Raw genomic sequence first — 25,815 nt, forward strand, 5'->3', positions numbered from 1 at the left:
ATTGTTCAAGGTGCCCAGAGCAGACATTTCGAGAAAGGCTGGATGCCTTTGGTTGGGTCCCACCCTTGGCATTCATCGTTGGCCAATGCTGCAGAATCACTGAGGCGTTGAGCTGCAAACCCCAGAAAGTTCTCCAGCCAACTGTCTTGTTAGATTCTTTGCAAGTGGGCTCTAGCATTTTACAGACTGAAGGCAGAAAAACTAAATGAAAAACTTGAAAAAACAGAATCTTGAAGTCTGTGGGGATGACCACGGAATCCAAACAAAGTGACAGAGCTCAGAAAGGTCGTTTAAGACAAACATAAATAGCAGGTGTAACTGACAGGGAAATGGACAACACACAACAACAAAAACCAACTCAGAAGGTAAGTGCTTGAGACAAGCGCGGTGGATCAAACCTGTAATCCCAGCACTTTGGGAGGCTTAGGCAGGCAGATAGATCACTTGAGGTCAGAAGTTCAAGACCAGCCTGGTCAACATGGCAAAACCCTGTCTTGTGTCTAGTATATATATACACACAGAAATTAGCTGGGCATGGTGGCGCACCCCTGTAGTCCCAGATATTCTGGAGGCTGAGGCATGAGAATCGCTTGAACTCGGGAGGTGGAGGTTGCAGCCAGCCGAGATGGCGCCACTGTACTCCAGCCTGGGCAACAGAGCAAGACTGTCCCAAAAAAAGAAAAGAGTTTGGGTAATTAAATTACTTAGAATATAAGAGGATGCAGAGGTTAGAAAAACAAAAATTAAAGTTGGAAAATTTCTTTAAATCTGGAAAAGGAAACCAAAAGAGACTGTAAATACTCATCTGTGTTTCTGAAGTGTTTTCAGGTAGCTCCCAGTAGAACTTTCAATGAGATGTTTATTCCAAAACCAAAGTAAAACTTGACAGCAAATTGAGTGCTTGCCTCAAAAGGCACAGAAATAAAACATGAAAGAGGATGACAGACGTCAATCTAACAGTGACAACTATAACAATGTAGACACAATACATTTCCCTATTATAAAGCAAATCATTCATTGAAAGTTCTGTTAAATATACATTTTAATGATCTATTGTTTATGAGAGACATATTCAATAAATATTTTGGAGTATTTGCCATGTTTCGGGCACATCATTTACCATAACCAACACTGGTGGAGCCTAATTTACCTAATTTTATGCACCGTAAACCTAATTTACTGGCCTGGGCAACATAGCAAGACCCCATCTCTACATAAAAATAAAAATTAAAAAATTAGCTGGGTGTGGTTCTGTGCACCTGTAGTCGCAGCTACTCAGGAGGGAGGATTGCTTGAACCCAGGAGTTCAAGCCTGCAGTGAGCTATGATCCCGCCACCGCCCTCCAGCCTGGACTACAGAGTGAGACCTTGTCTCTAAAATATACATGTATATATCCACCATCTAGAGTTTCCTTCCGGAATGCCCTGAGCATTTTCAAACCTAGCCGAGGAATTCCAGCCTTGACATCTCTGGGCTGGAGCGGAAGCCATGGTGATAGGGTCCAGAAGGCTGAGCTTTCAAATCCCCTGCTCCAGGGATGCTGGTCTGCCTGGAGAGATGACTGGTTAACGGCTTGGACAAACATGAAGATGCCAACAAGGCATTCTTCTTCCCTGGATCCAACATCATCTTAAAATCACAGAATGCCGGTTGGGAAGGACCTAAGAAATAACTGAGCCAAGTTCCTGTATGTTCTTTTATATTAATAATATGACAGAAGTGCCTGAGGGCCTGCAATGTCGGGTACTACTACGTCATACTACTGGGTACTCCACCTGTGCAAGCATTCACTCAGCCTTTACCATAGGATGCTGAGGTTGGCTGCAGGATGTCTCCTACTTGTTCCTCTACAACACTCTTTTTTTTTTTTTCTTTAACATGAAGTCTTGCTCTATCGCCCAGGCTGGAGTGCAGCGGCACAATCTCGGCTCACTGCAACCTCCACCTCCCGGGTTCAAGCGATTCTCCTGCCTCAGCCTCCCAAGTAGCTGGGATTACAGGCACACGCCAGCATACCTGGCTAATTTTTGTATTTTTAGTAGAGACAGCGTTTCCCCATGTTGGCCAGGCAGGTCCCAAACTCCTGACCTCAGGTGATCCGCCCACCTTTGCCTCTCAAAGTGTTGGGATTACAGGTGTGAGCCACCAGCCCAGCCTCCTCTACACCACTCTCCACCCTTCTTTGGATTCTCCGCCCAGGAGCCTGCGTCCTTGGCTCTGTTGCCCTCTGCTGAAGTGATCAGCCCCCCAGAGCTCCCTTCTCCAGGTAACTCCTCTCTCGTCTGCTCCTTCAGGCCTTGGGTGGGAACAAAGCCACTTCTCACTCTTTGCTAGTCTTCGTTAATGGCATAAGCGCTTCTGGTTTCTCTACATCATCCCCACACCTTTGTAAAAAGTCTGTTTCTCAAACTCTCCTCAAATTACTGTTTCCTACTGGGACCCTGACTCATACAGGTAGGTAGTGATGTCCCCATTTTATGGATGAGTAAACTGAGGTGGAGAGAGGTGAAGAAAGTTGTCCAAGGTCTGAAAGGAACATTCCTGGGATTCAAATCTGGACTCACTCATGTCAGAGGTTTGCTGTTACCATTATTCCTGTACCTTTGTTGAAACTGGGGGGCGGGGGGGACAGGCTGATACCATAACCTTTGTTTCCTTAAAAGAGGAAGATGCAGGAGATACAAGAAGGGCCACTGGAACTGCCCCACAGGTTTTTGTGGGCTGGAGTCAACCCTCAGGAGCAATTGAGGTAGGTGGCAAATATTTGCTCAAAAGAGGCAGCTGAATTGCGTGGATAAATGCAGAGGCCACGTCCTGTAGTCCGTAAGCAAATTCCCTGTAGAGATGAGGAAGCCAGTGGAAAGGTGGGTGGCACGGCCTTCCCCAGAGCCCCCGCCTCTGCTAAGTGGTGGGTCTACTTACGGATCTAGACCCACCTGAAGCCAAAGAAAGCCCTGGTACTTCAAAGCACCCACTTGGCAGCAGGCAACTGTCTACACTGTGTGTGGACTCACATACTTTGGGAGCCATTTGAACCCAGCACCTTCTGATGATGATGACGATCATGAGGATGGTGTCATGGGGACACCAGCACATTCTCTAAGCCAAGCCCTGCTCCAGACCTTCCTGTACAGCACTGTCCGCTGGGGCCTCTCAATGTCACTGTGAAGAAAGTCTATGGTGGTGGCCTTTCTGCAGAGCAGTAAACCAAGGTGCACAAAATGTAAGAAACCTGCTCAGGTCCCGCCATGAGCAAAAGCGGCGCTCATCCTGCAGACGAGGACAGGGGGCCTGACCATCCCAGACCATGCAGGAGCCAAAGGCAGCAGGGCTGTCAGCCGCTCCTGTTCCCGGACTCACTCCCAGGGCCCTGGAGGTGGGGGTCTTAGCCTTCTGCTCCCCGCTCAATGACAGACTAGGTCGCCGAGGCTCAGAGAGGCCAGGTGACCCATCCAGCGTGCCCAGCGGCAGGTGTGAGTCTGAGTCAGCTCCAACCACCTCGCTCCCGGCGCCTTAGAGCGGCCCACACTGCCTTCCTCAAGAGGATCACCTGGGGCTCGTTAAAAACTCAGCTCCCGGGGGCTCCAAACCCAATAACTGGGCAGGGAGGGGTCTGGGAATCCGGATTTCCAGCGGAAACCAGCGTTTGCTCCTCCACCTCCCCCACTCCAGGTGATTCTGAGGATCTGCAAGTGTGGGAAACAGCCCAAGCCCTGAGGCGACGCAGCCGCTCCCTGGGCCTTCGATGGCCAGCCGGCGCTGTCCCCAGGGGCCCTGGGGTCCCAGGCGAGCTCGCGGGGCGGGGCCAGGTGAGCCTACACCTCCCTGCGCGCAGCCCCGCCCCGGGGGCGGGGCCTCACGTGGCGCGGGCAGGTAGACAGCTCCCTGGTAACCGGGTCTGGCCCAGGGGGCTTGGGCGCGCGCAGCCATCCCGGGCCTCGCCGGGGACCGAGGGAGGCAGGCAGCGCCTGCGCCCGCTCACCATGGTCGAGGGACGCGTCTCCAAGTTCCTGAAGAAACTCGGCTTCTCGGGCGGCGGCCGCCAGTACCAGGCGCTGGAAAAGGAAGAGGAGGAAGCCTTGGTGAGTCCGGGCGACCCCGCGCCGGGCGTGCGACCCGACCCCCCATCCCCTCTGTCGTAACCGTCCCCGACCCGAGACCCCGCGTTTGCGCTGCGATTCGCGAACTCGTCCTCCTCCCCTGGTTCCGGAAAGAAGCCGTCCTCACAGCAGCCACGCTCTCATGTGTGCTCTGGCCCGGGGAGCTCAGCACTGAACCCTCACGTGAACCCATTTTGCAGATGAGAAACTGAGGCCGAGAGTGGTTAAGTATATTGCCTAAGGGGCACGGAGCTAGGAAGTGACCTGGCTGGGAACTTAACCTAGGTTTCTCTGACTCCGGAGAATTAAAATTCCTGGGTCTTCAGACTTGGGCTGCTTTATGGATATTTAAAACTTAAATTGGAAAATAAAATTAGAGGGATGCAAAAAACAAAAGATTGCTGAAATGTGGTAACAATAATAGAAAGCAAAGTTGGAGCTGAGGGACCTCCCAGCCTCACTTCCTACAGGCAGGCACTTTTAGAAGCCACCCGGAGCTGTCGGCCTGCTTTGCAACCTCCAGGGCACGCGCTGGGGTAAAGCAGCAGGGTGCCAGGGGCAGGGCGGTTCATGAGGGAACAAACTGGCAAAGCTGTCAAATAAAGCCCCTCCTGAAGCCAGGCTTGAGGGTGACCCAACACCCTTCTTTTCAGCTTCGCAAACAGAACTCCTTGCATGCTTTAAGGGCAAGGGGGCACTAAATTTCTGCTTTCTTTGCACACCAGAGGGTCGTTGCACTTTTTTTTTTTTTTTTTCATTTAAGCTTAAGCAGTCATTCAAAAATACCATTTCTGAACAAGTCCCCTGGGTTGCTAATGAGAACTATGACTTGGCAATGGCCTTTTGACCAGTGAGAGGAAACTTCAAAGGTACAATTACCTTTTAATAATAATAATAATAAAAAGCTGAAAAAATGTTTGACTTAAAATTTTATTTTTTTCTCCCAAAGAATACTAATGGTCAAAACATTTTGTTTGTGAGATTAAGTATTCGTGCTTTTTAAAGATAGTGTTTCGGGCTTTTTAAAAATAGTGTTTTATACATCCCTGTTGATGTAAGAATTCTGGTGTTAGGGTGGTAGACCACAGGACCACCTAATTAGCAGTCTTTGAACAATCTCGATTTTTCTGAAGTGGCGTGTTAATGTTAATAGGATATGGAGTTCAATTAATTTGCTGTGATCTATTTTTCTACTTGTGTGATACGTTCTGCTAAAGGAGTTTGAAGTTTATTTGCCAACACAGGTTGCCTTTCCTACGTTGCCATTCCTGTTTTCTTCCTTTCCATCTTTCAATTTTTGCATCAGGCCAGGTATTTTTCAAACACTCCTGATGTGTAGTTGGTTACCATCAGGTTTCATAGGATGTCCAGGAATGCAGGTGCATGGATGATGTAACCTCAAGGGAGATGCTGGGGAGAGTTTGATCTCTGTGCCGGGTGGAGTTCATTCCTCTAAAGCTTTGCAGAAGAGTTCTCAAAGACAAGTGTTGAGCCGGTCTGTTGGTATGCCCTCCCACCTGGCTGTGGACCGGGGTGCTCTCAGCAGCATCCTGAGGCCTTGGGTGCGTGACGATGGGCAGTGTGCCGCACCAGGAGGCTGGTGATACCAGCAGCCGGCACCAAAGGCCAGCTGAGAAATAAGGCATGCTGTCTCCAGAGGCAGCATTGTGCAAACCCAAGAAATAACGATGAAAATCGATGGGAAGTGTGAGGAGGGAGGGAGGTGGGGAAGCCGGGAGGCTGGGCGAGGCACTCACTTCCTGCCAGGTCAGCTCAGACCTGAACGCCTCCTTTGCTCTCATACTCGTCCTCTCGTTGAAACGCCTTCCTGCCAGGGTTTGGAAAGGAGGCAATGTGTGTTGAGGTGATTACTTCTACAATAGTTGGAACCGTCTTTTATGAGCACTAATTATATACCACATCCAGGATGCCTGTAGGAGGCCTCTAAGCCCTCCCCTCCCCCAGCCACTTTGACCAGTTACGCCAGTTCTAATAGTGATTGTTACTGAGAACCTGCTGTGTCTTCTCTCGGGCCTCTTACCTCCAAGGTAAGTTTTACTGTCATCATGTGATCAACGAGGATGTGAAGCTCCTAGTGGGGCCACTTTCGTTTGCTCAGTGAGCATTTCCTGACAGCCAGTTTTGCCAGGCGCCGAGGATACAGGTGTGTACAAAACAAAGTTCATAGAGGAGGCCAACGGGCAGCTGACAAACCAGGAGATGCTTTATTTGAGACCCAGTGGTCTTAGGTGCACTGGAGAATCAAAGAGTAGAGGACCAGACAGAGGACTGGTGGTTAAGAGGGGAACTGGAGACTGGATTTCAGCATTTCCAGGAATGAAAAGAAAGGTGTTTGAGTCGGGCGCAGTGGCTCATGCCTGTAATCCCCACACTTTGGAAGACTGAGGTAGGAGGGTTGCTTGAACCCCAGAGTTCAAGATCAGCCTGGGCAACATAGCCAGATGCCATCTCTGCAAAAAATTTAAAAAATTAGGCATGGCAGTGTGCACCTGTGGTTCTAGCCGCTCCCGAAGCTGAAGCAGGATTGCTTGCACCTGGGAGGTCAAGGCTGCAGTGAGCTGTGATCATGCCACTGTGCTCCAACCTGGGCCACAGAGTGAGACCCTGTCTCAAAACACAACAACAAAAAGAAAGGTCTTTGAGAGGCCTCCTTAATTTAGTTACTAGAAAAAGTTTCTCACTGCTGACCTGAACATTAAGGTAAGGAAGAGATTGGACCAGAAATTCCTGCTTCCCAGGTGACTCAGCGCTGACTCCGGGGGAAGCTGCCTCTGCCCCTCAGGGCTCCCATCTCTTGACTGCGGCAGGTATAGCCCCAACCCACTGCCTCCCTGGCTGGTGAGCAGATTCCTCCTTCTGGGCTCTGCAGGGTGAGGCTTGGATCCCAACCGACACATGTAGTGACCACCCATCCATTCAACCTAGATTCATGGAGAGGGGCTCCCTCTGTGTGTCAGGTGGGTGCTACAGGCTGGGGTTGAGGCTGATAAGGATGCACAGCTCCCTGCCCTCAGGTATCCCATCCGGGAGGCAGAGACAGGCACCCAACAACAGGTCACAGTTCACTGTTTAGTGCCGATGTGTCAGAGCTGGGAGAAAGACGTGATATTTAAGATAAATAGGAGTGGCAAAGAGTGAGCTGGATGAAGGGCAGGGGTTGACAGCGAGTTCTAGACAAAAGAGGGAGAGGCGTTGGGGTTGGTAGGATGAGGCTGCAGAGGAGGGTCGTACGGAGCCTTGTCAGAGTGTGGGTTTTATCCCTGGAGCAATGGGGGATTGTTGAAGGGTTTTAAGTCAAGACATGACAGTCACTCATTTATTCACAGATGGGCCCAACATTAGAACTGTGATAAAACAGGCACAGTCAGATTTGTTTTTAAGAGATGACACTCGGTTACCGGAAAAGAGTATATGCATGGGAATTTTGAGGCTCAGGCACACACAACCTTAACCCAAGGCTTGCCCAAACTCACAAATCATTAGTGTTTCTCAGAATTTAGCAACGTGTGGGCATCTTCTTAAATAAACATACTGAAACCCCACAGTGTTTTGTTTGTTTGTTTTGAGACAGAGTCTCACCCTGTCACCTAGGCTGGAGTGCAGTGGTGTGATCTTGGCTCACTGTAACCTCCGCCTCCCAGATTCTCCTGTCTCAACTTCCCGATTAGCTGGGATTACAGGCACCCGCCACCATGCCCAGCTAATTTTTGTATTTTTAGTAGATACGGGGTTTCACCATGTTGGCCAGGCTGGTCTCAAACTCCTGACCTCATGATTCGCCCGCCTCAGCCTCCCAAAGTGCTGGGATTACAGGCATGAGCCACCGCACCTGGCCAGTGTTATCTTAAATGATTTGTATGAAAGTGTGACTTCAAGTAAGTATAAGCATAAAACCTATAATAAACATAACTGTTTGCTTATAACTCAATTATAAAATCAATTTAGGCCGGTCGCAGTGACTCACCCCTGTTTTCCCAGCACTTTGGGAGGCTGAGATGGGTGGATCACTTGAGTCCAGGAGTTCAAGACCGACCTGGCCAATATGGTGAAACCCCTCTCTACTAAAAATACAAAAATTAGCCGGGCATGGTGGCAGGTGCCTGTAATCCCAGCTACTGGGGAGGCTGAGGCAGATAAATCCCTAGACCCCGGAGGCGGAGGTTGCAGTGAGCCGATATCACAACACTGCACTCCAGCCTGGAAGACAGAGTGAGACTCCCTCTCAAAAAAAATAAATAAATAAATAAATAAATAAAATTATAAAGTACACATAAAACAGCCTTATTTTGATATATTGGCGATGTTCTATTAAAACTTAATCAGGCTAGGCATGGTGGCTCACACCTATAATCCCAGCATTTTGGGCGGCCGAGGCAGGTGGATCACCTGAGGTCAGGAGTTTGAGACCAGTCTAGCCAACATGGTGAAACCCCATCTCTACTAAAAGTACAAAAATTAGCTGGGTGTGGTGGTGGGTGCCTGTAACCCCAGCTACTCAGAGGGGTGAGGCAGGAGAATCACTTGAATGCGGGAGGTGGAGGTTGCAGTGAGCCAAGATTGTGCCACTATGCTCCAGCCTGGGTGACAGAGCAAGACTCCATCTCAAAAAACAGAAAAAAAAAGACACTGGAAACCAAAGCCTTTTTTGAATCTCGTCTCGGAAATGAGATCTCATAACTTCTGCCATATTCTATTCATTTGATGTAAGTCTAGGTCTAGTCTACACTCAAAGGGAAGGGGTTACACAGGCCATGGGTACTGGGAGGGAGTGATGACTGGGGACCGCCTTAAAGGCTGCCCATTGGAATAGTAGAAAGAAGTATTTCCTTAAATGATGTCATTCACATTAAAAAAAAAAAAAACCCTAGAACCACATCTGACATGTCATCTGCTCACTAGTTATCTGTTTTGGTTAGTGTTTTCATTCATCTTGAGTTCTGTTCTTTAAACTCTTTTGGACTTTTGATTTTGAAAATGCTGATGCTGAGAACGTCTGCTAACGCGTGTGTGTACAAAATGACATTTACATTTGTCAGGAATTTGTTTGCTAGTTTAGGATAATCAGACTCAAACTCAAGTCCAACTGCCAGCAAGCAGCCTGCGAATGCCAATTTTGAAGGCTGTCATCTGATTACCATAGAACTGGCTCGTTCACTTGAAGATAATGTTACTGTTGGGCGTTGTTGAAAGAGTATCTCTTCATTTGGTATCTATTTGTATTTACTACTACACTTAGTGCTTATTGACAGTGGCAGCTGCTATGTACAAAGACTGGATTCATGTAAGGCACCTGCTTGCAACGTGACTACACTTCTCAATATTTAGGTGTCTTAGAGTTTTCTCACCGATTCCACAATTGTGCACTGTGTGATGACTCAATTCTCCTGCTAACCTTTCTCTCTGAGCCATTGAAGCTTTCAGTGGGTATCAGCCTTCACTCGGAACCTACAGTGTGTGCTGTGGTCATTGTCATGGATGCAAATGTGCACGCTGGTGTTATGTCACAGTCCTTAGTTGTAAGTTGCCCCCCACCCCGGAAGGTCTGTGTGAATCAGTCATTGAAACACTTTCAACGTTAGTAAGTTCTCAGAAAACTTGAAGGCTCTGAAGATGGCATCCCGGAAACCCTGCCCCCAATCCTAATGTCACAAGCTTTTTTTTAAGTATAAAGAATGCTAGAGTCCCAAACTCCTAGGGAGAGGAAACTAGAAGGAACTTCCAGTGTGTTAAATGGTTGCTGCTTGGTGGCCATCATATTAGGGGTGGGGACTGGGAGCTGATGGGTGGTCCTGTGTGTTTTATTTGTGTGCACACAAGTTGTTTGTAGATTCGGTATTTCTCCTAAATCAGAGGCCATCTGGATGAGAACACAGGCAAGTGCTATATCTTCAAGGGTAGACATTCAGCTGCTGTTTCTCTTTCATGGACAAAGAAATACAAGTTATGAAAGATGCAAGAGTTTGGGTTTTATTCCCACCCCCCCTAATAATCTATCGAAAAGGAGAAAAAGGGAATTAGCAGAAAGCTTATTCAGGGACCTCAAAAATCATGTAGAGTGTTTAGATGAACCTGTCTAAGTCAGATGTTGACATGGATGGTATTTGGATGGTTGTTTGAAGGTTCATATAGACACCTGGTAAAAAGGACTTGTCTCATATCAGATATGATGAAAACAAAAACTTTAAAACAAGAAATGAGATATTCAAAATATTTAAAAATGCCCATGAGTAGAGGTTTGTTTACACGTATTCTGGGATATCTAGGTAACAGAATTCTCACAGGCACTGGAACTGATGCTGTGGAAGAATATGTAATGACACAGTGGACGGCTAAGATTCTATCTAACATTTTTAACATGAAAAACGACAAACACGGCTCGGCACAGTGGCTCACGCCTGTAATCCCAGCACTTTGGGAGGCCCAGGTGGGTGGATCACTTGAGGTCAGGAGTTGGAGACCAGCCTGACCAACATGGTGAAACCTCACCTCTACTAAAAATACAAAACTGGCTGGGTGTGGTGGCAGGCGCCTGTAATCCCAGCTGCTTGGGAGGCTGAGGCAGAAGAATCGCTTGAATCGGGGAAGCAGAGGTTGCAGTGAGCCGAGATCATACCCTGCACTCCAGCCTGGGTGACAAAGCAAGACTCTGTCAAAAAAAAAAAAAAAAGAAAGAAAGAAAAAGAAAAATGTCAAACATACAGAAAAACAGAAGGACTAGACATCTGTCTGCTCGCCCACGTGGATTCCATGATTCTTTTGCCATCTTTGCCCTGCATGATGCATCATTCAGTGGAAACAGGTGGTCGTAATTTCTTTTGGAAAAAACAAACTTTTACAATGTGCAGATAATAAAATCTGGAAAAAGATCATTTTGAGCAGTTTTTTTTAATCTTGGAATGACAAATTTTCTTCTTTGTAATCTTGTGCATTTTCCAAATTTCCAGCCGCAAATATGGTTTAATTTTGTAGCCAGAAAAAAAAAGGACATGTGAAAAATAAAGGGGAAGTTTGAACAAAAGAAGGGGAGAGAAAGGATTGTGGGTTTTTAGGTCTGTGTTGCCTTTCAGGGCTGGGTGGGCGTAGCTGGGAGTGGTTCTGTAAACAGCATTATTAGACAAGAATCCAGATCCCCAGTGGGGGCGGTGTAGAGCGGTGCCAGCCCAGCTGGGGTGCCAGTGGGAGAAAGAGGAGGATGGGATGGGGGGGGGTCTGTATGCTGTATGTGGCCATTTGGGGACTCCTGCAACCCCTTGGGGCTTCCCAACACAGAGGTAAGTAATTTGGATCAGCGCATTCGGGACTTCCACAGGGGCATTTGGAATGACCAAGGGCAGAGAGGAAAGGTCTCTGGTTCAAGGAAGGCAGGTAAGGCGATGAGGTTGACTTGAGGGCAGGACTGGCTACAGAATTCATGCAGCAGACTGCCAATAGCAGGAAGACACTTGCTTCTATCTTCTGTGATCTCTCCCTTGACTGTCCTGGTGACTTCCACTTGCTATAGATTGTTGCTCTCCACCACACAAGGGATTACTACCGGGTGAGTGTAGACCAAGCGTGTTCAACCCGCAGCCCAAGGTAGCTTTGAATGCAACCCGACACAAATTCATCAACTTTCTTAACGCATTATGAGATTTTTTTGCAATTTATTTATTTATTTATTTAGCTCATCAGCTATTATGAGTATTAGTGTATTTTATGTGTGGCCCAAGACAATTGTTCTTCCAATGTGGCCCAGGGAAGCCAAAAGATTGGACACCCCTTGTGTAGACCCTCCCAGGTGTCCCTCATCGGGAAGAGCAGTTGTGGCCACTGGGTGGAGTCGGGGAGATGCCAAGCCCCGGGTATACATCATCCCATGGGACTAAATTTCCACATCCACATTCAGATCCAATGATTACGCATTTCAAGATGGCAGCTTGGAGCATGAAGCCTCAAGCCCAACACCCGTCCTGCACGGGGATCTCTGTGCAGCTGCACTGGCCTCATGCCTATGAGGCTGGCCCTGCTGAAGGGTTCTTGTCGGAGAGGAAACATCCAATCGATACCTTCCCTGTGGACTGTCAGCGATTCTTCTCAATTGTCCTGGGGTTAACCTGGATCTGTGGATACTTCAGGGGCTAACAATCCTAGCACCTCTGGTCTCTAAGGCGTCTCACATGATGGTGATAAGAACACGGGAGACTTAGTAGTAGAAGTCGTGTGCTAAGACTGAGTGAGTAGTGGAAATTGTGTGCTAAGTCTCAGCGAGTAGTGGAAGCCGTGTGCTCAGTCTCAGCGAGTAGTGGAAGCCGTGTGCTAAGTCTCAGCGTGTAGTGGAAGCCCTGTGCTAAGTCTCAGCGAGCTGGTGGGAGCTTTTAATCCAGATCACCTGTCTTCCCTGTCCCTGCCTGGAAGGTGGAGTGGGCTGGAAAGGCATCTTTGTTGCCAATGGATGTGAATCCCAAAGTTGTCCAGCCAGCTGCCCTTGCTGGAGACTCCACTTCCTCACAGCTCATTCATTGTCTCAGTTCTGGAGGCCAGGAGTCGGAGAGCAAGGTGCCAGCAGGGTTGGTTCCTCCGGAGGCCTCTCTGCTTGGTTTGCAGATGGCTGCCATCCCCCTGTGTCCTCATACGGTTGTCCTCTGCGCGTGCTGCATCCTAATCTGCTCCTTTTATGTGGACACCAGTCGTATTGGATTAAGGCCGCACCAATGACATCATTTAGCTGTAGTGACCTCTTTAAAGGGCCTATCTCCAAGTACAGTCACTTTCTGAGGACACGGGGTGTGGGGTTTAGGGCTTCAGCCTGGGAATGGTTGGGGGGGTTGGACAACTCAGTCCAACACCATGTTCTGTGTAGAAATTGACTTGAAAGCTATTTCTTTGAGGAGCTGTGAGTCACAAGGAGAAAATGCGTGATTGTCTCTTGAGGCTGTAGCCCCTCTGGAAATGTTTATCACCTCTGCTGTCTGCCCCAAGTCCTCAGGTAGAAGATGTGGGGACAGTGCCCCTCTAGCCGGGCCATATTCCTATGACCTTTCCTAAGACTCCCTGTGGCCTGTTGGAGAGAAGAGAGCCCAGCAGAGGGTGTGTTGTTTGGCCCACCTTGAAACTCAAGTGCAAACAGAGACAGGGAAGAGAAGGGCTCAAGATCTGTGATTGCAGAGACCCAGGGGGAAGAGATGACAGGCAGGCACTGCACCTCACTTTCCTATGCCAAACCACGGATGCCGACTACCAGGCTACCTAGAACTGCTTATTTCACCCCCATGTACCTCTCAGGACCCTCCCTGTCTTTGCCTCTCCAGCTGGACCGAATCTGGGGGCTCTGGGTGTAGGGGAAGGAGTGTTGGCCTGAGTGGCCACTCTTAACCATGAGCCACTGGTGTAGGGCAGACGGGGCCCATCCCTCGATGGCCACATAGATTTAGGCAGGTGTCATCTTTTGACATTCCTGTGTCCTGGTGTGAAAGTGGAGGTGTTGGGTGCAAGAATGGAGGGCAGTGTTGGGCTCCCCTTCTGACGGCTAGGTTCCTCCCCCCCTCCCCCTCCCCCCTCCCCTTCCCCCCTCCCCCTCCCCCCTCCCCCTCCCCCCTCCCCCTCCCTTCCCCTCCCCCTCTCCCCTCCCCCTCCTCCCTCTCCCCTCCCCCTCCCCCTCTCCCCTCCCCCTCCCCCTCTCCCCTCCCCCTCCCCCTCTCCCCTCCTTTCCTTTTCTTTCCTTTCCTTTCCTGATAAGGTCTTACTCTGCTATCCAGGCTGGAGTGCAGTGGTGCAATCATGGCTCCCTGCAGCTTCAACCTTCCTGGGCTCAAGTGATCCACCTCCTGAATAGCTGGGAATACAAGCACACATAACCATGCCTGGCTAATTTTTGTACAAATGGGGTTTTGCTAAGCTGCCCAGGCTGGTCTTGAACTCCTGGGCTCAAGAGATCTGTCCACTGCGGTCTCCCAAAGTGTTGGATTACAGGTGTGAGCCACTTGGTGCCTGGCTGATTCTTTCTTTTGATGACATGTCCTCCAAGTGTGGGCTGGGGACCAACAGCATGAGCATCACCTGGGAGCTTGCCAGAAATGCAGACTCTCAGGTTCCACCCTGGAACTACAGAATCAGAAACTCTGGGTTGGGTCCCAGCAATCTGAGACTCAGCAAGCCGCCCGGGGGGATTCTGAGGCTCCCTGGAGTGTGAGCACTGCTGCTCTGGATGATTAGCTTCTCTGTGTGTCTCAGACCCATCCTCCCGTTTGCCAGCCCCTCTTGCAGATACTAGAGACAAAAGAGTGAGCAAAGCGCTAATCCTACTGAGTGGGGCTCATGCTCTGGTGGGGAAGGAAGATGTCTATCAAATAATTACTCCAGTGAGTACATAATTACACACTGAGATAAGCCCCAGGAAGGAAAGCAGAGCATGTAAGAAAGAAGGTAGGCGTGGCCTGGGTGTGGAGGTTGAGTGGGAATGCTACTGTTAAAGTCCAGTGCCATCTGCGAAGACTTCCTGCAGGAGATGGCAGGAACTCAGACAGCTAAGCCTTGCATTTGGGCTACACGTGCTCCTGCATTTATTATTTTTCTTTTTTATATCAGCCACATTTTGCGGACCCTGGAGCCTACAGCCTGACCTGTAGTAGATTTCAGGAAAGATAAGCTGGCCTCCCGCGCCTGTGATCTGGGTGGGAGGTGCCTGTTCCCCAGGGAAAGTCTGTAAATAGTCAGTCTCCTTCAGCAACACCAGCCTTTGTCCTCCCTCTACCCCCTCCCCCAGATACAGCCTGCTGAAATTTGAGTGACAGTTTTGCCTTCACTTCTTATTGAATTCTGCCAATAGTAGTTGCTATGTTTCTACTATCTTGTGTGAACCAGGAATTGTATGGTTTTTTTCCTTCTTTTCCTGTCTATACTTGTCTTAATTTTTTTTTCATAAACCATAAATAAAAATTGGCACAATTTAAAATTCCTCCTTCACTCTCCCACTTTATGTATCCTATTTTCCCCCTTGACTTGGGGTGGGGGGAGGCGGAGTGAGGAAGGTCCTGTTTGTTTCTGATCCATTTGTGGTAATTACTGTTTGCCTGGGTGTTCTTGGCCCCTTTTCTGTGCAAGTCTAGAGAGGCTGCAGGATTGTGGTTAAGAGCACGGAAGTCTACAGCCCAGGCTGCCTGATGCAAATTCTAGTTCTGCCATTCGCCAGCTGTGAGACCTCAGGCAAACTTAATTTTTCCCTGCCTCTGTTTGTTCTTCTGTACAATGGGGTAGTAACTAACTGTACATACATCAGGGGGTCTGTTGTGGAATGGAGTCATTTAATATACATCAAGCATGTAAGGTAGCACCTGATCATGCTGATTTTAGTCATAATAATTTAATTATTAGTAATTATTATTATACAACTACAGGCTGGGCGTGGTGGCTCACACCTGTAATCCCAGCACTTTGAGAGGCTGAGGCAGGTGGATCATGAGGTCAGGAGTTTGCGATCAGCCCAGCCAACATAGTGAAACCTCATCTCTACTAAGAATACAAAAATTAGCCATGTGTGGTGGCACGCGCCTTAATCCCAGCTACTCAGGAGGCTGAGGCAGGAGAAGTGCTTGAACCTGGGAAGCGGAGGTTGCAGTGAGCCAAGATCACGCCACTACACTCCAGCCTGGATGACAGAACAAGACTCTGTCTTGAAAAAAAGAAAAAATATTTTTAAGAAGTATTATACAACTACATAAGTGTCTTTTCCCTCACTGATTCTTGCTGGGCCCACTATTCTGCCCACTCCACGCTCCCATATTCCCGCGGTGCGTGTGAGTCAACACATCTTCCATGGCGGTACAGGCATTTGTATTTAACCCATTTCCTGCCGATGGTTAGTTGGTTTCCTTTTTTGGTTTTTAGAACAATGTTATAATAAACATCTATGGATATACCACATAGTTTTGAATCCTTACAGAAATCCCTGTAGAAATCTGAGGCTTAGAAAATGAAGTAATTTGCCCAGGGTCACACAACTCTTTATGGAATTGGGTCCAGGGCTGCCTGAATTCTAAGCTCGAGTGCCCTGGACTCCTTGTTGGTGTTAGGAATACCTCTGCTTCAAATGCATTCTTTTTTTTTTTTTTTTTTTTTTAAAGTTCTGGGATACATGTGTAGAACGTATAGGTTTGTTACATAGGTATACACGTGCCACGGTGGTTCGCTGCACCCATCAACCCGTCATCTACATTAATTACTTCTCCTAATGCTCTCCCTCCCCTAGCCCTCCACCTGCTGACAGGCCCCAGTGTATGATGTTCCCCTCCCTGTGTCCATGTGTTCTCATTGCTCAATTCCCACTTATAAGTGAGAACATGCAGTGTTTGGTTTTCTGTTCCTGTGTTAGTTTGCTGAGAATGATGGTTTCCAGCTTCATCCATGTCCCTGCAAAGGACATGAACTCATCCTTTTTTATGGCTGCATAGTATTCCATGGTGTATATGTGCCACATTTTCTTTATCCAGTCTATCACTGATGGGCTTCAAATGCATTCTTCACAGAAACCTCCCCACCCCCTTTTAAGAACAGTTGGATTGACTTGACTCATGCCTCCCAACCCGCTCCCTTTTGCCATCTCTCAGGGTCAGTCCTAGGGCAGCATGGGCACCCAGGTGCCTCCTGGCATGGGGGCTGATCTGTTCAGCTCAACACCATTGCAGCCAGGGCTCAAAGGCTGACCATAGAAATGACCAAGCCATGGCCAGATGTGGTGGCTCATGCCTGTAATCCCAGCACTTTCGGAGGCTGAGGCAGGAGGATCACTTGAGGTCAAAAGTTTGAGACCATCCTGGCCAATATGGTGAAACCCCATCTCTACTAAAAATATGAAACATTTAGCCAGGCACGGTGGCGGGTGCCTATAGTCCCAGCTACTCCAGAGGCTGAGGCACCAGAATCGCTTGAACCCAGGAGGCAGAGGTTGCAGGGAGCTGAGATCTTTTCACTGTATTCCAGCCTGGATGACACAGCAAGACTCCATCAGGAAGGGAGGAAGGGAGGAAGGGAGGAAGGGAGGGAGGAAGGGAGGAAGGAAGGAAGGAAGGGCTGCCCCTCTTCCTGGACAAGACAGGCAAGAGTCTACAGCTGGAGCCAGAGGCGCCTCCTCTCCTAGGGACCTGCTGGGACCCAGCGCTGGGCCTGCCCTGGAGCAAAGCTAGGGGTTCCTGGGAGCCACTGTTCTTGTCATCCTGGGCACAGCTCAGTGGCCCTACTGCTTCCTGCTGCTCAGACCACAAGCAGGTCCACTAGGAACCAGCCTCACTGTCCCAAAACTGAGTGTGAATCAGTGCCAGGGAGGCCCAGCTGTGTGTCTAGAGGCAGAGAGGTGGGCTGGCAGGAAAGCCTACATCGAGCCCTCACTCCACACTCGCCTGCTGTGATCTTGGGCAAAGCTCTCAAATCCAGGGCCTTGGTTTGCCCATCCAACAAAATGGGCACAGCACCTGCCAACTTGAACTTTTGGTCAGATAGAGGAGTAAAGGTGTGCGTGATGATAAGCAGCTGGGTCTGGTCCATAGTACATGCTCAGCCAATGCAGACTGAACCTGCATATAGGAATGAAGCTGTTTCTTCCCAGCCATACCATCATTCCGGAATCATTTCTTCACTTATTGTCTGGAAATAATTTCAAATGGACAGAAAAGTTGTAAGAAGATGATAGCACAAACACTTTTGCACATCCTTCCTCCGGGGTCTCTCAGCATCATTAGCACATTTCTACACTGGCTGCATTGTCCTCAGCCTCACCGCCCCCATTTAGGCATAAATTACAGACATGATGCTCTGTTATTTCTAAATACATCTGTGTGTGTGTGTGTGTGTGTGTGTGTGTGTGTGTGTGTGTGTGTGTGTGTTGGGGGTGTGGGTGTTTTTTTTTGTTTTTGTTTTTGTTTTTTTTGAGACAGCATCTTACTCTGTCACCCGGCTGAGTGCAGTGGCGCAATCTCAGCTCGCTGTAGCCTCCAACTCTGAGGTTCAAGAGATCCTCCCACCTCAGCCTCCTCAGTAGCTGGGAATACAGGCATGTGCCACCATGCCCAGCTAACTTTTATATTTTTGTGGAGACTGGGTTTCACCATGTTGCCCAGGCAGGTCTCAAACTCCTGAGCTCAAGCAATCCTCCCACCTCAGCCTCCCAAAGTGCTGGGATTATAGGTGTCAGTCACTGTGCCCAGCCTATTTTCTTTAAATGACAATCTTCATTAATCACAACAGAGTCCAAAAATCAGGAAATGAACAGCCACGCAACATGACCATCCAGTCCACAAGTTCCAATCAGAGTTGTTCCAGTAACAGGGAAAGGATGTGGCTCTTAGTTGCCATGTCCCCCAGTCTCCTTCTGTATAGAATACTCCTGTGGGTTTTCCCTGTCTTTTGTATTCTCGACCTTTTTAGAGATTCCAGGCTCAGAAAGTCATAGGATGTCCCTTGATTTGAGTTTGTCTAATGTTTCCTCGGGATTTGGCTCAGGTTACACACTTCTGGAGAAAGCCTTGTGGCAGGATACTGTGTCCTCCTTAGTACATGATATTGGGAGGCTCACCCAGCTGTTTGTCTCGTTACTGGTGGTGATAAATTTGGCCCCTTGGCTAAGACAGCATCTGCCAGATTTGCCTTAATTAAAGCTATTATTTTTTCCTTTGTAATGATTAAGTATTTTACAGAGAGATATGTTGAGACAGTATCAGTACCTGATTCTCATTTTATTTTCACTCATTAAGTTCAGCATGCATGGACAATGCTTGGCTGAATGGATTACTATCACACTGTTTGCTGAATGGTGATTTTCTAATTCCATCTACATTAGTCCCTTCTCACACTGCTATAAAGAAATACCTGAAGCCAGGCATGGTGGCTCATGCCTGTAATCCCAGCACTTTGGGAGGCCAAGGCAGGTGGATCACTTGAGGTCAGAAGTTTGACAGCAGCCTGGCCAACATGGTGAAACCCGATCTCTACTAAAAATAAAAAATTAGGCTTGGTGATGCATGCCTGTAATCCCAGCTACCTGGGAGGCTGAGGCAGGAAAATAGTTTGAACCCAGGAGGCGGATGTTGCAGTGAGCTAAGATTGCACCACTGCACTCCAGCCTAGGTAACAGAGTGAGACTCTGTCTCAAAAAACACACATAGAAGAAGAAATACCTGAGACTGTGTGATTTATAGGGAAAAGAAGTTTAATTGGCTCACAGTTCTGCAGGCTGTACAGGAAGCACAGTGGCTTCTGCTTCTGGGAAGACCTCAGGAAGTTTCCAATCATGGTGGAAGGCAAAGGAGGAGTGAAGTGTCTTACATGGTGGGAACAGGAGCAAGAGAGAGAGCAGGGGGAGGTGTCACATGCTTTTAAATGACCAGATCTCATGAGAACTCACTCACAATCATGAGGACAGTACTAAGGGGATAGTGATAAACCATTCATGAGATATCTGCCACCATGATGCAGTCACTTCCCACCAGGCCTGCCTCCAACATTAGAGATTATAATTGGACATGAGATTTGGTGGGGAACACAGATCCAAACCATATTACCGTCATCATCATTCTCCCTTATTTACGGTCTTCTATAAGGAAGAGCTTTCTCTTCTCCCTGTTGACTGGGTCATTTATTTATTGATATCGGTAGGAATGCAAGGACTCTGTATTAGTCCATTCTCATGCTGCTCTGAAGAAATATCTGAGACTGAGTAATTTATAAAGAAAAGAGGTTTCATTGACTCACAGTTCCACATGTCTTGGGAGGCCTTAGGAAACTTAGTCACAGCAGAAGGCACCTCTTCACAGAGTGGCAGGAGAGAGAATGAAGGCTGAGCAAAGGGGGAAGCCCCATATGAAACCATCAGATCTTGTGAGAACTCACTCTATTATGAGCATGGGAGAACCACTCCCACCATCTAATCACCTCCCATGAGGTCCCTTCCCCAACATGTGGGGATTCAGATTACAATTCAAATGAGATTTGGGTGGGGACACAGAGCCAGGCCATATCAGACTCCTAGTTGATTAAATATGTTATGATTTGTTACTATCAATATTTATTTTGATGCCTGATTGTTTTTTGGCCAATGGGAACCCCTTCAAGGTGGCTTCCATGTCCTCTTGACATTTTTTCCGTTATCCTTTGAGCACTTCCCTTTCTGGCATAATGAGAAACTTCAGCTTCGTTTTGTACTTTCTGTACATTGGCCCCGGAAAAAGCCATTTCTCCCAGGATCCTTGGCTCTTTTTACCGGAAGAATTATATTTAGAAAGCAAGATCTGGTACTATGTGTTCATTGTTACTGGGTGCCATGGCTCCTGGGCCCTCTCAGAGGAGGTGGCGTAAGTGTGCATATGCTGTGAGATCTATATTTAGTTTTATATCTGTCTCTCTCTGTATCTCCATAGATTCCAGTCCAATAAATACCACAGGGTTTGTGCCAGCGCTTTGTATATTTTTAACTCTTTTCATCAACAGTAAGAACACCAGCTACCATTACCATTAGTATATTTCCTTATTGCACAGTTTCCCTGCATGTAACCCATCTCCTCACCTTGCCAACAATTGCATTGGCCACTACTCTGCCTAGCCATCTCCTCTTGGCCCGAATGCACTGGCCACCCCTGAGCAAAGTTCGTACTCCATGTATCTCACTTTGTGCTGTTGCTACCTGCTTGCTCACTGCGACACACTACCACTGCACCTGCACACACACACGTACACAGATGCTCCTAGACAGGACTTCGGGGGCTGGAAAACACCTCTGAAGCCCCTCTTGACCTGAGACTGAAATTTCAGAAGCCCTTCCTCATATCAGTGCTAGGGGCGAGGTATCATCATTCCCATTTTAAAGAGGAGGAAACTGCGACTCAGAAAATCAAGCGGCTTGCTGAGGGTCACACAGCATAGGTGCGGGGAGCCAGACTAGGCCGAGTCTGGGCCTGGTGATGCCTCCTCTACTCTGTTGGCTGCATTTAGGGTTTTTTGTTTGTTTTTTGTCCCTAACATTAAAAAATACTCAGGCAGGCCCTTCTGAGTTCTCTTGCAATGTTCTTCCCCATTTTCCCACACGGTCTTAAGCTCGATTGTCACCACTCACCTGCGGGCGGTGGGGTTGGGGGTGCAGATGAGGGGAAAACTGGTGGTGACGACTATCACTGAACAAGCATGCCACGCTCTGAGAACCTGAGACTAGGATAACCCTAGACTAAGTTCCACTTCGGAGCACATCTGGGCGCTCGCACCTCCTGGAAGACTTGCACATGAATGGTCACAGCAGTGTTCTGTATAAAAGCCCAAACTGGGCCGGGCCTGGTGGCTCATGCCTGTAATCCCAGCACTTTGGGAGGCTGAGGTGAGCGGATCACCTAAACTCAGGAGTTCAAGACCAGCCTGACCAACATGGTGAAACCCCATCTCTACAAAAACTAGCCAGGCATGATGGCGGGTGCCTGTAATCCCAGCCACTCAGGAGGCTGAGGCAGGAGAATCACTTGAACCAGGGAGGCAGAGGTTGCAGTGAGCCGAGCTCATGCCATTGCACTCCAGCCTGGGCACCAGAGTGAAACTCCGTCTCAAAAAAAAAAAAAAAAAGCTCAAACTGGACACAAAATGCCAGCCACGTGCACGTACTTAAAAAAACTGTGGCATAGCCATGAAGCAGCATACTTAGAATACTATAGAGCAACAAAAGAGAATGAGTGACAGGTATTCATGGAAGCGCACCAGTGAAGCTCACAGCATTTTCCCTCCTCCAAGGTTGCCATCCTTCAAGAATAGGACCTTGCTGGGTTGGTCCCTGAGTGTGTCTCCCAAGCCCTTCTCAGACAACTCTGGGTACATTTCAGAATATTATAATTGCCTGGATGATTGGGCTGATGCCTGTAATCCCAGCACTTTGGGAAGCTGAGGTGGGAGGATTGCTTGAGCCCAGGAGTCCAAGGCCAGCCAGCCTGGGTGACATAGTGAGATCCCATCCCTTTTTTTTTTTTTTTTTTTTTAAATAGAAGCACCTGGGGGCTTGTGGAGCCCTGATGGCCTCACTCATCTGCTGGTCTCAGGTGAGCCCACAGCCAGTGTATTTTTATAAGAACCAGCAGCAACTTTTGACTGGGCGGGTGTGGTGGCTCACGCCTGTCATCCCCGCACTTTGGAGGGCCGAGACGGGCAGAATCACCTGAGGTCAGGAGACCAGTCTAGCCAATGTGGTGAAATCCTGTCTGTACTAAAAATACAAAAATTAGCCGGGCATGGTGGCAGGCACCTGTAACCCCAGCTACTTGGGAGACTGAGGCAGGAGAATGGCGTGAACACGGGAGGCGGAGGTTGCAGTGAGCCAGGATCGTGCCACTGCACTCCAGCCTGGGTGAAAGAGTGAGACTGTCTCCAAAAAAAAAAAAAAAAAAACAGTGTCAACTTTTGAGCACATCAGTCAGAGAGTCCTCTACAGAACTTGCTGGAACACAGACTGCCCACCCACCCCCAGGGCTTCTGAGGTAGTAGGCCCAGGGTAGGGCCTGAGTTTCTGCATTTTTTTTTTTTTTTTTCTGGAGACGGAGTCTCGCTCTGTTGCCCAGGCTGGAGTGCAGTGGCCGGATCTCGGCTCACTGCAAGCTCCGTCTCCCGGGTTCACGCCATTCTCCTGCCTCAGCCTCCCGAGTAGCTGGGACTACAGGCACCCGCCACCTCGCCCGGCTAGTTTTTTGTATTTTTTAGTAGAGACGGGGTTTCACTGTGTTAACCAGGATGGTCTCGATCTCCTGACCTCGTGATCCGCCCGTCTCGGCCTCCCAAAGTGCTGGGATTACAGGCTTGAGCCACCGCGCCCGGCCGAGTTTCTGCATTTTTAACAATTTCCAGGTGATGCTGGCCTGAGGCCCGCACTCTGAGAATCCTGGACTAAGATAAAACTAGAGGATACCCAGATCCGTGCCTTGGGGGAGAAGGATAGAGGAGCCTTGGAAAGAAGGAAGCAGCTGCCTGGAGTGTGGCTTATTCGCGTGCGTGTCTCCAGTGTCATCTGTCAGGAAGCCCACTCGATTGCTTTATTCTTGTGTCATTGTGACTCTTGCATTGATTCTCTCCAGTGGCATGGATCCCAGTAATGACATGCCCTATATTGTGAAATTCTTTTGTTTTTGTTTTGTTTTGGAGATGGAGTCTCGCTCTGTCGACAAGCTAGAGTGCAGTGGTGCGATCTTGGCTCACTGCTACCTCCACCTCCTGGGTTCAAGTGATTCTCCTGCCTCAGCCTCCTGAGCAGCTGGGGCTACAGGTGCGCACCACCATGCCCGGCTACTTTTTGTATTTTTAGTAGAGGTGGGGTTTCACCATGTTGGCCAGGATGGTCTTGATCTCTTGACCTCGTGATCCACCCAAAGTGCTGGGATTACAGGCATAAGCCACCATGCCCGTCCTATATTGTGAACTTCTTGAAGGATTGGGACTGGAGGACTCACCATCCCTGGGGCTCTCTCTGCCTCTTCTCTTTCTCTGAAACCCCAAGGGGCCAAGTGCTTTCTACAACCTAAGGCATTTGGGATTCCCACATGAGCCCGTTTTCTTGTTCTACTTAGCACCTTCACGCCTGTTCTTCCCTCAGTCCAGAAGGCCCCCTCATTCCAGTACCTCTCTCAACCACTTTCTCATAATTCCTGGGTGCCTTTCTAGATCCCTCACGATCTGCACTGGGGCCCACCCATCTCCTTTGTGGTTAGCTGCACCCCAGCAGGGCACCACCACGCGAGTTTTGAGCATCTCTCGGCTTGTTCATGCCCGGTGTCGTCAGATTTACCCAGGACACAGTCGTGGTTGAATTTCAAACAATAATTGTAGTGCACGCATGTCCCAAGTGGCACTTGGTGTGTGTGTATACTGGAAAATCATCTGGTGTTTATCTGGAGTGCCAAGGTAACTGGCATCTGTATTTTCGTTTCTTAAACATGGCAGCCGTCTTCGGGCCCCTTGGTGTCCTCTGAGGACAAGGACTCCTGCTGTCCCCACCGCTGGTCACTGCTGTTACCCTAAGGCTCATGTGCCCTCAGTGCTCCCTGGTGCTGGGCACTGTGCTGGGAATTTCATACTCACTGTTTCCCTTTTTTTTTGAGATAGAGTTTAGCTCTGTCGCCCAGGCTGGAGTACAGTGGTGCTATCTCAGCTCACTTCAACCTCTGCCTCCGGGGTTCAAGCAATTTTCCTGCCTCAGCCTCCCAAGTAGCTGGGACTACAGGCATGTGCTATCACGTCTGGCTAACTTTTTTGTATTTTTAGTAGAGACAGGGTTTCACCTGTTGGCCAGGCCGGTCTTGAACTCCTGACCTCAAATGATCCACCTACCTCGGTCTCCCAAAGTGCTGGGATTACAGGCCTAGGCCACCGTGCCCAGTCTCACTTTCCTTTATCCCACAGCAGCCCTGTGGATCCTGGCTGTTATACCCTTAACCCCCCACATTGCAGGGGAGGAAACTGAGGCACGGGCTAGGCTTTGGTCAAATATGTTGAAGAAATGCACATCTGCATGAGCCCTCTAACAGGGAAGATGATTAGGGTCTAACGCAGTCCAAGTTCGCAATGAGCGGAATCCCAGGGCTGGATGGGAGGGTGCCACAGCAAGGCTGGGCTGAGAGAGGCTTTTCGCCCGGAGGTGCTGCTGGCTCCCTTGCTCTGGAGTGAGCTCACAGCTCACTTTTCCTGCCAACTCACCTTTCAGCAAGGGTCATATGTGCACTTTGTGGTCCCCTCGGGAGCCTCTGGTAGGTGAAACATCAGTCCTGAGCTGCGCTTGTTTGGTGCAGCGTCTCTCAGAAGCGTTTCTCTTCTAGGCCGTTTCCTTGGGGCTAGGGAGGCTCCGCTCACCATTGCCTGTGTGGGTCTATCTGCAGCAGGCACATAACATCTTGGGGGTTCCAAAGGAGGCACAGACACAGACGATGGATGTGAAGTAGGCAGGACCATGACGTCCATAGAGACAGGAAGCAGATGAGTCGTCCCAGGGGCTGGAAAGGGTATGGGGAATGCCTGCTTCCTGGGCACAGGATTTCCTCTCAGGTGGGGGATGCGGGGCGGCTGAAAGTGTTTGGGGATAAGTTTCACGTGGTGCTTGCACAACATTGCAAAGGTACTAGATGCACTGAACTGTATGCTCTAAAACAGTTAACTTTTTGTTATGTGGATTTCATCTTATAAAAAGCTTTAAAAAAGAGAAACACAAAAGAGAAGGGGGCCAGGCACAGTGGCTCACGCCTGTAATCCCAGTACTTTGGGAGGCCAAGGTGGGCAGATTACCTGAGGTCAGGAGTTTGAGACCAGCCCGGCCAACATGTTCAAACCCCGTCTCTACTAAAAATACAAAAATTAGCCAGGCATGGTGGTGGGCACCTATAATCCCAGCTACTCGGGTGGCTGAGGCAGGAGAATGGCTTAAGCCCTGGGGGAGCAGAGGTTGCAGTGAGCCAAGATCGCACTGCTGCGCTCCAGCCTGGGTGACAGAGTGAGACTCAGTCTCAGACAAAAAAAAAATAATAAGGTTTGGCTCTGCCCAAATCAGGTGTGATGGAGAGGGAGAATTAGGGACACTCTCTGACCTTTACCAGGATGCGCCACTCTCATTACAAAAGGAACACTTGCGATTCACAGTGGACTGATGTCTACAAAGTTACAAGAAGCTACAGCCTCGGACCCTTCAGTCCTGGGGCAGCTACCGCCATCTCTCCCATCTGT

The 25,815-nt window shown here is 49.0% G+C and overlaps 1 protein-coding gene across 5 annotated transcripts in view; it reads left to right on the forward strand.

Moving 5' to 3' along the window:
* Nucleotides 1-3,686: 3,686 nt before the first annotated feature.
* Nucleotides 3,687-25,815, forward strand: part of ATP2C2 (ATPase secretory pathway Ca2+ transporting 2) — an 88,871-nt gene continuing 66,742 nt past the window's right edge. For 4 of the 5 annotated variants that reach the window (XM_077987005.1, XM_077987006.1, XM_015126720.3 and 1 more), the window contains exon 1: nucleotides 3,688-4,083. In XM_077987005.1, the coding sequence (XP_077843131.1) occupies nucleotides 3,985-4,083 (99 nt within the window). In that variant the 5' untranslated portion in view covers nucleotides 3,688-3,984. Of the gene's footprint in view, nucleotides 4,084-25,815 lie in introns of all 5 variants that reach the window. The other variant, XM_077987004.1, reaches the window with a different exon arrangement.

Source organism: Macaca mulatta, chromosome 20 (assembly GCF_049350105.2).
Source record: "Macaca mulatta isolate MMU2019108-1 chromosome 20, T2T-MMU8v2.0, whole genome shotgun sequence".
Classification (NCBI taxonomy): domain Eukaryota; kingdom Metazoa; phylum Chordata; class Mammalia; order Primates; family Cercopithecidae; genus Macaca; species Macaca mulatta.